We start from the raw sequence: 14,583 nt of genomic DNA, 5'->3' as shown, positions 1-14,583 counted from the left end.
ATGAATAGTTGGGAACTGTGACAGAAGATTGGCAGAAGATCATCTAACACAACTTCCAAGACATGATTCAATATATACTTGATAAATAAATGCAAGAATACGAAACAAAACAAAAAAAATCTTCCCTTAACCAGACTCCAAACATAACTTTTCATAGAATAAACCTAGCTTTTTGAAGGAGAATGAAACCTGAAGTATCCAGAACCAGATCTAGACTGTAACTCAGCCTGAGTCTACCCTACACCTTCAGCTGAAACATCAGAAAACTTCTAAGAAGATAACAAACTAATTCCATACTGGGGCAAACAAGTGCCATCAAGCCATCAGAATCATTGGAAGAATCCCAGAGAAGCATGACAGCAACAGAGAAATGAACAAGAAGAAATCACAGGTCAACACTACTTCCAAAGAAGACTGCTACATAAAGGCAAGAGTAACCAGAAACTTCGGTGTCCAGCATGAGAATGAGCCTTGGCATAACTGTCAGGGTGGTTGATTTGAGTTCTAGACTTGGAGCAGCCTAATGCTTGACCACTACAGCCTGCCCATAGCAGTGAAGGGAATTCCACACACTAGAGCAGTGAGCATGGAGCTGGGACCTGAAATAAATGGCAATGTCTCAGGGACTTAAGACCACCAGGAAAATGTAAGTAAGGCAAACATGAGAGAATAATTATGAAATAGATTATACTTCTCTGCTGAAAAGAAACAGAATAATAATTTTATAATGTTTTATCCTTATCTCTTAACTCTGTCAATAAACATTTTCTAATTTTCTGATTCCATGCTAGGCATGGAAAGAGATACTAATATGAATAATATTATCCTACTCATTGGCTCTTTTATTACTTGGTACTATTATGGTACTATTTTTACTCTATTATGCAGTCAAGATCACTGAATTACATATTTTCTTCTGAAATACACATGTAAATAACTTTCTTAAAAGGATAAAAAGCACCTTCCATATTTTCATCTCCTTTTCAGAAAAACATTCTAAAGCTCATTTTCATATAATATGGATACCAGACACATCATTACAAAACCAAAATGGACTATAAGAAAGTTACTAGATTAAAGTTTCCTTTCTTCCTGGTTTTAGAGTGCCCTAATACCTTGATGTCTCAAACACATTTTTTTTTTTTTTTTTTTGCGGTACACGAGCCTCTCACTGTTGTGGCCTCTCCCGTTGCGGAGCACAGGCTCCGGACGCTCACGGGCCCAGCCGCTCCGCAGCACATGGGATCTTCCTGGACCGGGACACGAACCCGTGTCCCCTGCATCGGCAGGCAGACTCTCAACCACTGCACCACCAGGGAAGTCCTCAAACACATATTTTTGATATTTCCTTCGGAAATTACTGGGTTGGCCCAAAAGTTCGTTCGGGTTTTTTCCACAACATCTTACCCAACGTATTTGCTGAATATAAGTGAATTTAGAATTCATTTTGTGAAAACACAGACTAACACAGAGTTTAAAACCTGTAACAGTTTTTTTGAGACACAAAGGATGGTCAAGTGGGAAAACCTGAAACTGTAAGAAAGTGTGACAGAACTGGGAGACCCATATAAGGCAGAAGAGTGGAAAGACAGAAGAATTTCAATGTACCTTGTTGAAAATACCTCTGCCCAGATCCCAGCTGCACCTCCCACAGTGAATTCAGGGTTTGCTACAGTCATGTACATGCCACTCAAAGTCCCTTCTTAAACTCCATCAACTGGCTTTCCACCTGAAAAACTCCCTATTTCTATGCTGGTAGTCAACCTGCCCATGAAGATGGCCTTTCCTCTGCTTGACAGACAATAACCCCCACACACCCCACCCCCAAACTATAAACCTTCTGGCTGTACCACAGTCTACATTATACACTGCCTCTTACAAGGCTGAAAGAGTACACTGATGCTAATTTTTAAGTAGCTTCCTGCTTGTTTTATTGAAGGTTGCATAAATAACATAAGTAAAACAAAAAAAAATTTTAATTACTTATAATTTCCGAAATTGAAAGGTTATTACTGGATCAGAAACCTTACCACTAAAGAAACCAAATATGTAAATCAAATATTCTGGTTAGAGAATCCTCTGGGGTTCCCAGGAAAAGAAAGTTCCTTTCACCTAAAATTTAGTCATTCTGTTTACACTGTGGTAACAACATTCTCAAATCTGAAACTTGCCATAAGCACTGCATCTACTAAGTAACATGTTCTAAGAGGGATGGAAGAAAGCATGCAGAAGATATTTTTTAATGGATTTTTCAATAAAGCATTGTACCACTGTTGTTCTTATAAAAAATTAATAAAAATGGAACCTTACTTGATATCATGTCGAAAAATAAATCCCAGATGGAATAAAGAACCACGTGTGAAGAAAACGGATTTATTAAACAAGAAACAAAAAGAACAAAATGAAAAAGAGGATATCAATAAATCCGATTATACTGAAATTAAGACCTCTGCTCGGGACTTCCCTGGTGGCGCAGTGGTTAAGAATCCGCCTGCCAATGCAGGGGACATGGGTTCAATCCCTGGTCCGAGAAGATCCCACATGCTGCGGAGCAACTAAGCCTGTACGCCACAGCTACTGAGCCTGCGCGCCACAGCTACTGAGCCTGCACTCTAGAGCCCGTGCACCACAACTACTGAGCCCGCATGCCACAACTACTGAAGACCGAGCGCCTAGAGCCCATGCTCTGCAATAAGAGAAGCCACCACAATGAGAAGTCTGTGCATCACAGCGAAGAGTAGCCCCCATTCGCCACAACTAGAAAAAGCCTGCAGGAAGCAACAAAGACCCAACGCAGCCAAAAATAAATTAAGTAATTAATTAAAAAAAGAAGCTTAGAAGTTAAAATTTTCAAAGTAGCATTATCTTAAACCGAATCAAAATTCCCAACATTTATTACCAAAAAAGTTTCCAAATACTGGAATATTATGAATGCTTGCCCATTATGCCTAGATCAAGTTTTAATTGCTAAATACTGATGAAAAGTTATAACACTATTTCAAATAAATCAAAAAATTTTCACTCAATTTGCATTATATTCATCCAGATCAAACAACACTATCACGCAACTATCAGAGATATTTACTCTACCCAGTAGCTTCTGACATTATAAAATTTTAGAGAGTCCTGAGTTAGGGGTTTTTGAGCACAAGTCACCCATTCTCCTTGTTTGGCCCTGCAATAAACCTTCCTCTGCTCAAAAAAAAAAAAAAAAAAAAAAAAAAAAAAAAAAATTTATAGAGTCCTATACCAACTGGAGAAGTTGCTTTCTCCAGTTGCTGCACTATTTCTATTCTGCCACAGCAAGACTTGTAATAACATGGCTATAAGACTAGGAAGCCACGTAGACAACTAGTTAAATGTATCCCAACTCCATAACAGCAGCAATCAAGCAAGAGAACATAGACTCTGAAAGCCAAAGAAGATTTAGATTCATCAGAATCTATATACTTTGTGTGTGTGTGTGTGTATGTGTATATACATACAAATGCACTCATGTATGTTTGTACATGTATGTCTGAATGTCTGTACATTGTTGTGTATGTCTGTATGTATAAGGTATCTTCCCACATTTCATTAGCCAGCGTTTCTCACAGATTGAAATTAGAATAGTATATCTTATATACTATTGATCTTAAATGTACTTAAAAAGGGGGGGGGGGAACACAATGTATGCACCATGAACTTAGTGTCTTACAAAACACTGTCTTCTTAAGAAGTTATAAGAAAATAATTCTGGCAGGACAAAACTGTAAAAGTGTAAAAATGAGATGCAGCCACTGGAAGACATACAGGAAAAGGGCAAATCTGTATCTACAGCAGCATTTCCTCAAAGTATATTCCTTGGATATTAATGTTTTTGTCATCTTGGATAGTCCCTACACAGATGTACATTTTAAAGATTCTTATGGGTCCTACAGTAAAGAGGATTATTTGAATATTTAGTCCAGTGTTTTCCAAACTTAACTGGCCATGAAACCCTTTTCCCCCAATAATGTTTATTGACGTGATAGATTTAATGTTCTGCTTTTAAAGTGCTGACCTAAATGACTCATTTTCTCTTCACTTCTCTCCTAATAGACTCATTAAAAATAGAATATAAGATCCAAGAAATTTCTCTTTCCCACAGAAAACTGACCTGAAATTTAAATCTTCTGTAACACTTTCATAAAGCATTTAATGTCTTCTCTCTGATACCACTGATAGAACAGCAAATATTTCCAACTAGGAAAACAAAACTTAAATCTTACAAATGCTTTATTCTAAAGCTGTTACAAAAGTAAATTAATTCCAGCAAATAGTATTCTTAGAAACAGCTAAGTTTTATTATATTAACAAACTTCTAAGAATTTAAACATGGTAAAATAAAACTGGATTCTCTTGTTTAAGCATGGGATGCTTAAACTATTTAATAATTACAGAATGATATTTAGAGTAAATTCTCAATTATTTACACAAAGTAGGTAACATTTAAGTAGAAAATCCAAAAATCAGTTCTATTTGCTTTTAGAATGTATCATTGCTTCTGCAATTATAATGTTTTCTTAATTTCGTAATTTCTCTAATTATGTTTTCCTTTGTTGAACATTAAAAGTAGTTTATATTATCATGGCACACATGTGAAAACAAGAAAAGTATGACCCAAGCCTTTGCTGAAAAACAGGATAATTGGGTAGGTTCGAAATTTTTTTAAAAGGTGGTATATTGAGAAATGATTAAACAAGATCTTAGCATAATTTGGGCGGGGGGGGGGTGGAATCACTTAATTTTATCTAAAAATAATTTGAAGCTCAGAAAAAAAATCAACCAGATTCACTTTTTAAAGACTATGCTGGAGTCAAACCTAAGCACAAGACAAAGAAAATGTACAGTAAGTCATGAATATATTTACTCAGGCATAAAATAAAGTACCAACAGTGGGGGTGGGGTGGGGGGAGGATACTATTCCACACTATGTTGAACTTCTTTTAAAAAACCTCTTTGGCGGGCTTCCCTGGTGGCGCAGTGGTTGAGAGTCCGCCTGCTGATGCAGGGGACACGGGTTCGTGCCCCAGTATGGGAAGATCCCACATGCTGCGGAGCGGCTGGGCCTGTTAGCCATGGCTGCGGAGCCTGCGTGTCCGAAGCCTGTGCTCCGCAACGGGAGAGGCCTGCATACCGCAAAAAAAAAAAAAACAAAAAAAAACACAAACCTCTTTGGGGACTTCCCTGGTGGCACAGTGGATAAGACTCCACGCTCCCAATGCAGGGGGCCTGGGTTCGATCCCTGGTCAGCGAACTAGATTCCACATTCATACCATAACTAAGAGTTCCAATGCCACAACTAAGGAGCCTGCCTGACACAACTAAGACCTGGTGCAACCAAATAAATAAATAAATATTTTTTTAAAAAAAAAACCTCTGAGTAAATGACATACAATAAAGCAGCAAACCTACTTGCCTTGAAGGGGAACAAAAGAAGCAACAAAGACGTCATTATCAAGTTTTCAGTAACACAAAATCAAGAATATTATGTGAACACTATACATAAAGTCCTAAAATAAACAATTCCAAAGGCAAACAAAAAAACCCCCAAAACTGAGAGACAAAGAAAAAATCAATAGTAAGGGTGAAACAGACTATGGTGTTATCTTAAATGTAAAAATGACAAATTCTATCCTGAATAAGAAAAAAGACATGTAAAGCTATAAAAAGATTTTTTAAAAACTGCCTTCTTTTATTCTTATTAAAAAATTATAATTTTAGATTAGTAGAGTTTGGTTAAATTTTTTTTAATTTACTAGTGATGAGAAGGGCAAAAAATAATCAAAGGACTTTTTTCCCTCAAATCAAACTACTCACCAAGGAATAACTACAGCACTGAAAGGCCACCAACATTCTAAAGAAAGATATAAACCACTTCTGAATTTGAACTTTAACATATGTTAAACTTATAAAAATAACTCTTTTAAAACCTTTAAGCAGGGGGAGGGGAAGATGGCGGAAGAGTAAGACGCGGAGATCGCCTTCCTCCCCACGGATACACCAGAAATACATCTACACGTGGAACAACTCCTACAGAACACCTACTGAACGCTGGCAGAAGACCTCAGACCTCCCAAAAGGCAAGAAACTCCCCACGTACCTGGGTAGGGCAAAAGAAAAAAAGAAAAAACAGAGACAAAAGAATAAGGACGGCACCTGCACCAGTGGGAGGGAGCTGTGAAGGAGGAAAAGTTTCCACACACTAGGAAGCCCCTCCGCGGGCGGAGACTGCGGGAGGCGGAGGGGGGAGCTTCGGGACCGCGGAGTAGTGCACAGCGACGGGTGCGGAGGGCAAAGCGGGGAGATTCCCACACAGAGGATCGATGCCGACCGGCACTCACCAGCCCGAGAGGCTTGTCTGATCACCCGCCGGGGCGGGCGGGGCTGCGACCTGAGGCTCCGGTTTCGGTTTTGGACGGAGCGCAGGGAGAGGACTGGGGTTGGCGGCTTGAACATAGCCTGAAGGGGTTAGTGCACCACGACTAGCCGGGAGGGAGTTCAGGGAAAAGCCTGCACCTGCCGAAGAGGCAAGAGACTTTTTCTTCCCTCTTTGTTTCCTGGTGCGCGAGGAGAGGGGTTTAAGAGCGCTGCTTAAAGGAACTCCGCGGCTAAAAGCGAGAACCCCAGAGACGGGCGCGAGCCGCGGCTGAAAGCGCGGACCCAGAGACGGGCGAGAGCCGCGGCTGAAGCGCGGACCCCAGAGACGGGCGGGAGACGCTGGGGCTGCTGCTGCCGCCACCAAGGGGCCTGTGTGCGAGCACAGGTCACTCTCCACACCCCTCTTCCGCGGAGCCTGTGCAGCCCGCCACTGCCAGGTTCCCGGGAACCAGGGACAACTTCCCCGGGAGAACGCACGGCGGACCTCACACTGGTGCAACGTCACGCCGCCTCTGACGCCGCAGGCCCGCCCCGCACGCAGTGCCCCTCCTTCCGCCCCCCACCCCCGGCCTGAGTGAGCCAGAGCCCCCGAATCAGCGGCTCCTTTAACCCTGTCCTGTCTGAGCAAAAAACAGACGCCCTCCAGCGACCTACACGCAGAGGCAGGGCCAAATCCAAAGCTGAGCTCCTGTGAGCTGTGAGAACAAAGAAGAGAAAGGGAAATCTCTCCCAGCAGCCTCAGAAGCAGCGGATTAAAGCTCCACAATCAACTTGATATACCCTGCATCTATGGAATACCTGAATAGACAAGGAATGATCCCAAATTGAAGAGGTGGAATTTAGGAGCGAGATCTATGATTTTTTTCCCTTTTCCTCTTTTTGTGAATGTGTACGTGTATGCTTCTGTGTGAGATCTTGTCTGTATACTCTTGCTTCCACCATTTGTCCTAGGGCTCTATCCGTCCATGGTTTTTTAAAAAAAATTTTTTTTCTCAATAATTAATTTTATTTGTAATAACTTTATTATACTTTACCTTCGTTCTTTCTTTCTTTCTTTCCTTCCTTCCCTCCTTTAGACAACGAATCACCCCAAATTGAGGAGGTGGTCTCTGAGAGCAAGATTTATGATTTTTCCCCCTTTACCTCTTTTTGTGAAGGTGTATGTGTATGCTTCTGTGTAAGATTTTCTCTGTATAGCTTTGCTTCCAACATTTGTCCTAAGGTTCTATCCGTCCCTTTTTTTTTTTCTAAATATTTTTTAATTCAATAACTATATTATACTTTATTTTATTTTTACTGTATCTTCTTTCTTTCTGTCTTTTTTCCTTCTCTCCCTCCTTCCTTCCTTCCTTCCTTCCTCCCTCCCTCCCTCCCTCCTGTCTTTCCTTCTTTGCTTCTTTCTTCCTTCCTTCCTTTCCTCCTTTCCTTCTTTCTTTCCTCATACTTCTACTAATTCTCTCTACTTTTTCTCCCTTTTATTCTGAGCCGTGTGGATGAAAGGCTCTTGGTGCTCCAGCCAGGAGTCAGGGCTCTGCCTCTGAGGTAGGAGAGCCAACTTCAGGACACTGGTCAACAAGAGACCTCCCAGCTCCACATAATATTAAACGGCGGAAATCTCCCAGAGACCTCCATCTTAACACCAGCACCCAGCTTCACTCAACGACCAGCAATCCACAGTGCTAGACAACCTATGCCAAACAACTAGCAAAACAGGAACACAACCCCACCCATTAGCAGAGAGGCTGCCTAAAATCATAATAAGGCCACAGACACCCCAAAACACACCACCAGACGTGAACCTGCCCACTAAAGAGACAAGATCCAGCCTCATCCACCACAACACAGGCACTAGTCCCCTCCACCAGGAAGCCTACACAACCCACTGAAACAACCTTAGCCACTGGAGACAGACATCAAAAACAACGGGAACTACGAACGTGCAGCCTGCAAAAAGGAGACCCCAAACACAGTAAGATAAGCAAAATGAGAAGACAGAAAAACACAAAGCAGATGAAGGAGCAAGATAAAAATACACCAGACCTAACAAATGAAGAGGAAATAGGCAGTCTACCTGAAAAAGAATTCAGAATAATGATAGTAAGGATGATCCGAAATCTTGGAAGTAGAATGGACAAAATGCAAGAAACAGTTAACAAGGACCTAGAAGAAATAAAGATGAAACAAGCAACGATGAACAATTGCAATAAATGAAATTAAAAGTACTCTAGATGGGATCAATAACAGAATAACTGAGGCAGAAGAACGGATAAGTGACCTGGAAGATAAAATAGTGGAAATAACTACTGCAGAGCAGAATAAAGAAAAAAGAATGAAAAGAACTGAGGACAGTCTCAGAGACCTCTGGGACAACATTAAACGCACCAACATTCGAATTATAGGGGTTCCAGAAGAAGAAGAGAAAAAGAAAGGGACTGAGAAAATATTTGAAGAGATTATAGTTGAAAACTTCCCTAATATGGGAAAGGAAATAGTTAATCAAGTCCAGGAAGCACAGAGAGTTCCATACAGGATAAATCCAAGGAGAAATAGGCCAAGACACATATTAATCAAACTGTCAAAAATTAAATACAAAGAAAGCATATTAAAAGCAGCAAGGGAAAAACAACAAATAACACACAAGGGAATCCCCATAAGGTTAACAGCTGATCTCTCAGCAGAAACCCTACAAGCCAGAAGGGAGTGGCAGGACATACTGAAAGTGATGAAGGAGAAAAACCTGCAACCAAGACTACTCTACCCAGCAAGGATCTCATTCAGATTTGATGGAGAAATTAAAACCTTTACAGACAAGCAAAAGCTGAGAGAGTTCAGCACCACCAAACCAGCTTTACAACAAATGCTAAAGGAACTTCTCTAGACAAGGAACACAAGAGAAGGAAAAGACCTATAATAACGAACCCAAAACAATATAGAAAATGGGAATAGGAACATACATATCGATAATTACCTTAAATGTAAATGGACTAAATGCTCCCACCAAAAGACACAGATTGGCTGAATGGATACAAAAACAAGACCCTTATATATGCTGTCTACAAGAGACCCACTTCAGACCTAGAGACACATACAGACTGAAAATAAAGGGATGGAAAAAGATATTCCATGCAAATGGAAACCAAAAGAAAGCTGGAGTAGCAATTCTCATATCAGACAAAATAGACTTTAAAATAAGGACTATTACAAGAGACAAAGAAGGACACTACATAATGATCAACGGATCGATCCAAGAAGAAGATATAACAATTGTAAATATTTATGCACCCAACATAGGAGCACCTCAATACATAAGGCAAATACTAACAGCCATAAAAGGGGAGATCGACAGTAACACATTCATAGTGGGGGACTTTAACACCCCACTTTCACCCATGGACAGATCATCCAAAATGAAAATAAATAAGGAAACACAAGCTTTAAATGATACATTAAACAAGATGGACTTAATTGATATTTATAGGACACTCCATCCAAAAACAACAGAATACACATTTTTCTCAAGTGCTCATGGAACATTCTCCAGGATAGATCATATCTTGGGTCACAAATCAAGCCTTGGTAAATTTAAGAAAATTGAAATTGTATCAACTTCTTTTCTGACCACAACGCCATGAGACTAGATATCAATTACAGGAAAAGATCTGTAAAAAATACAAACACATGGAGGCTAAACAATACACTACTTAATAATGAAGTGATCACTGAAGAAATCAAAGAGGAAATTAAAAAATACCTAGAAACAAATGACAATGGAGACACGACGACCCAAAACCTATGGGATGCAGCAAAAGCAGTTCTAAGGGGGAAGTTTATAGCAATACAAGCCCACCTTAAGAAGCAGGAAACATCTCGAATAAACAACCTAACCTTGCACCTCAAGCAATTAGAGAAAGAAGAACAAAAAAACCCCAAAGCTAGCAGAAGGAAAGAAATCATAAAAATCAGATCAGAAATAAATGAAAAAGAAATGAAGGAAACGATAGCAAAGATCAATAAAACTAAAAGCTGGTTCTTTGAGAAGATAAACAAAATAGATAAACCACTAGCCAGACTCATCAAGAAAAAAAGGGAGAAGACTCAAATCAATAGAATTAGAAATGAAAAAGGAGAAGTAACAACTGACGCTGCAGAAATAAAAAAAATCATGAGAGATTACTACAAGCAACTCTATGCCAATAAAATGGACAATCTGGAAGAAATGGACAAATTCTTAGAAATGCACAACCTGCCAAGACTGAATCAGGAAGAAATAGAAAATATGAACAGACCAATCACAAGCACTGAAATTGAAACTGTGATTAAAAATCTTCCAACAAACAAAAGCCCAGGACCAGATGGCTTCACAGGTGAATTCTATCAAACGTTTAGAGAAGAGCTAACACCTATCCTTCTCAAACTCTTCTAAAATATAGCAGAGGGAGGAACACTCCCAAATTCCTTCTACGAGGCCACCATCACCTTGATACCAAAACCAGACAAGCATGTCACAAAGAAAGAAAACTACAGGCCAATATCACTGATGAACATAGATGCAAAAATCCTCAACAAAATACTAGCAAACAGAATCCAACAGCACATTAAAAGGATCATACACCATGATCAAGTGGGGTTTATTCCAGGAATGCAAGGATTCTTCAATATACGCAAATCTATCAATGTGATAAACCATATTAACAAATTGAAGGAGAAAAACCATATGATCATCTCAATAGATGCAGAGAAAGCTTTTGACAAAATTCAACACCCATTTATGATAAAAACCCTGCAGAAAGTAGGCACAGAGGGAAATTTCCTCAACATAATAAAGGCCATATATGACAAGCCCACAGCAAACATCATCCTCAATGGTGAAAAACTGAAAGCATTTCCACTAAGATCAGGAACAAGACAAGGTTGCCCACTCTCACCACTCTTATTCAACATAGTTTTGGAAGTTTTAGCCACAGCAATCAGAGAAGAAAAGGAAATAAAAGGAATCCAAATCGGAAAAGAAGAAGTAAAGCTGTCACTGTTTGCAGATGACATGATACTATACATAGAGAATCCTAAAGATACTACCAGAAAACTACTAGAGCTAATCAGTGAATTTGGTAAAGTAGCAGGATACAAAGTTAATGCACAGAAATCTCTGGCATTCCTATATACTAATGATGAAAAATCTGAAAGTGAAATCAAGAAAACACTCCCATTTACCATTGCAACAAAAAGAATAAAATATCTAGGAATAAACCTACCTAAGGAGACGAAAGACCTGTATGCAGAAAATTATAAGACACTGATGAAAGAAATTAAAGAGGATACAAATAGATGGAGAGATATACCATGTTCTTGGATGGGAAGAATCAACATTGTGAAAATGACTCTACTACCCAAAGCAATCTAGATTCAATGCAATCCCTATCAAACTACCACTGGCATTTTTCACAGAACTAGAACAAAAAATTTCGCAATTTGTATGGAAACACAAAAGACCCCGAATAGCCAAAGCAATCTTGAGAACAAGAAAAGGAGCTGGAGGAATCAGGCTCCCTGACTTCAGACTATACTACAAAGCTACAGTAATCAAGACAGTATGGTACTGGCACAAAAACAGAAAGATAGATCAATGGAACAGGATAGAAAGCCCAGAGATAAACCCACGCACATATGGACACCTTATCTTTGATAAAGGTGGCAGGAATGTACAGTGGAGAAAGGACAGCCTCTTCAATAAATGGTGCTGGGAAAACTGGACAGGTACATGTAAAAGTATGAGATTAGATCACTCCCTAACACCATACACAAAAATAAGCTCAAAATGGATTAAAGACCTAAATGTAAGGCCAGAAACTATCAAACTCTTAGAGGAAAACATAGGCAGAACACTCTATGACATAAATCACAGCAAGATCCTTTCTGACCCACCTCCTAGAGTAAGGGAAATAAAAACAAAAATAAACAAATGGGACCTAATGAAACTTCAAAGCTTTTGCACAGCAAAGGAAACCATAATCAAGACCAAAAGACAACCCTCAGAATGGGAGAAAATATTTGCAAATGAAGCAAATGACAAAGGATTAATCTCCAAAATTTACAAGCAGCTCATGCAGCTCAATAACAAAAAAACAAACAACCCAATCCAAAAATGGGCAGAAGACCTAAATAGACATTTCTCCAAAGAAGATATACAGAATGCCAACAAACACATGAAAGAATGCTCAACATCATTAATCATTAGAGAAATGCAAATCAAAACTACAATGAGATATCATCTCACACCAGTCAGAATGGCCATCATCAAAAAATCTAGAAACAATAAATGCTGGAGAGGGTGTGGAGAAAAGGGAACACTCTTGCACTGCTGGTGGGAATGTGAATTGGTTCAGCCACTATGGAGAACAGTATGGAGGTTCCTTAAAAAACTACAAATAGAATTACCATATGACCCAGCAATCCCACTACTGGGCATATACCCTGAGAAAACCAAAATTCAAAAAGAGTCATGTACCAAAATGTTCATTGCAGCTCTATTTACAATAGCCCGGAGATGGAAACAACCTAAGCGCCCATCATCGGATGAATGGATAAAGAAAATGTGGCACATATATACAATGGAATATTACTCAGCCTTAAAAAGAAATGAAATTGAGCTATTTGTAATGAGATGGATAGACCTAGAGTCTGTCATACAGAGTGAAGTAAGTCAGAAAGAGAAAGACAAATACCGTATGCTAACACATATATATGGAATTTAAGGGGAAAAAAAATGTCATGAAGAACCTAGGGGTAAGACAGGAATAAAGACGCAGACCTACTGGAGAATGGACCTGAGGATATGGGGAGGGGGAAGGGTGAGCTTTGACAGGGCGAGAAAGAGTCATGGACATATACACACTAACAAACGTAGTAAGGTAGATAGCTAGGGGGAAGCAGCCGCAAGGCACAGGGATATTAGCTCGGTGCTTTGTGACAGCCTGGAGGGGTGGGATAGGGAGAGTGGGAGGGAGGGAGACGCAAGAGGGAAGACATATGGGAACATATGTATATGTATAACTGATTCACTTTGTTATAAAGCAGAAACTAACACACCATTGTAAAGCAATTATACCCCAATAAAGATGTTTAAAAAAAAAAAACCTTTAAGCAACATACCACTAAGTCTTGATCCTGAAGCAAGTTACAAATTGCCTCATATAACATGGGTCTCAAGTCAGACTTGAATTTCACAGAAATCCACTGACCAATGAGCCAAATCACCCTGCGTCGCAATGGCTTATACCTAGATAGGGAAAATCATGAAATTAAAAGGTTACATATTTTAAGAAGCCTACTTCACTTAGTATATTTCATCGTTTAAATCTAAAGTGTAGTAAGAAAACAATATGCATTTTTATATAAAAGTTTAAAAGCACTTTTAAATGTACCACAGTATAAATACTAACAAAGTTCTGATTTAAAAAACTGAAAATTCTTAGGCAGATATATTGTAAATCTGATTATTTTGTATTAAAGAATTACAACATAGTTATGTACATAAAAACCAAGTCCACTTCTGTTCCTTAAAGTAACCAAAAAAAGTTAATCTAAATAGGTATAACTAGCAAATGTTCCAAACCCTAAGGCTGGAGAGGCCCCAAAAAGTAATAATAAAGGAATTTTCCAATTCCAATTCTGTTAATCTCATAAAGATTATTTTCAGAACACTGTGAGAAATCTCTAGACATATAAAATATGCATATAAATTTATACTGATTTCAGCTAAAGTTTCTAATTTTGTAAAAGGGGCCCAATTACAAATTGTGACTCAGATTACCAAAATAATGATTTGTATTTTTTAAGTTATAAAACATTTACAGTAACATGTACATATATTTGTTCCTCTATGGCCATCTTTGCTAAAGAAAAGGAAGGTTCTTTAGGCAAAGAGAAAAATCACTTGTGTCCAAGAATTCCACCCACAAAGTCTCTTCTTGATATTATATTTATTTTAGTGGCAAGATGATATTTATTTCTGGGAGAAAATGTAGTAAACTAATGAATATACCACATTTTTTAGAAAATTATAATCTTATATGATTAAACACGTAAAAAGAATTATTCACTAAGTTCCAAAAGAAGTGTATTCCCTGCTTTCAAAATGTTTAACATACCTAAAAGAATTAAAGACCACAAAACTATATACTA

At 38.8% G+C, this 14,583-nt stretch overlaps 1 protein-coding gene across 4 annotated transcripts in view; it reads right to left on the bottom strand.

Annotated features, from left to right (window-relative positions):
* IPO11 (importin 11) overlaps window positions 1–14,583 on the bottom strand; it is a 244,936-nt gene that overhangs the window by 154,936 nt on the left and 75,417 nt on the right. For all 4 annotated transcript variants that reach the window (XM_022596725.3, XM_089908895.1, XM_022596734.3 and 1 more), the window contains one exon: window positions 13,552–13,678. In XM_022596725.3, the coding sequence (XP_022452433.1) occupies window positions 13,552–13,678 (127 nt within the window). The remainder of the gene's footprint in view (window positions 1–13,551; window positions 13,679–14,583) is intronic.

Source organism: Delphinapterus leucas, chromosome 3 (genome assembly GCF_059928025.1).
Source record: "Delphinapterus leucas isolate spDelLeu-1000000601 "Yukka" chromosome 3, BTC_Dleu_Yukka2, whole genome shotgun sequence".
Taxonomy (NCBI): domain Eukaryota; kingdom Metazoa; phylum Chordata; class Mammalia; order Artiodactyla; family Monodontidae; genus Delphinapterus; species Delphinapterus leucas.
This window is presented reverse-complemented; position numbering and strand designations above follow the sequence as displayed.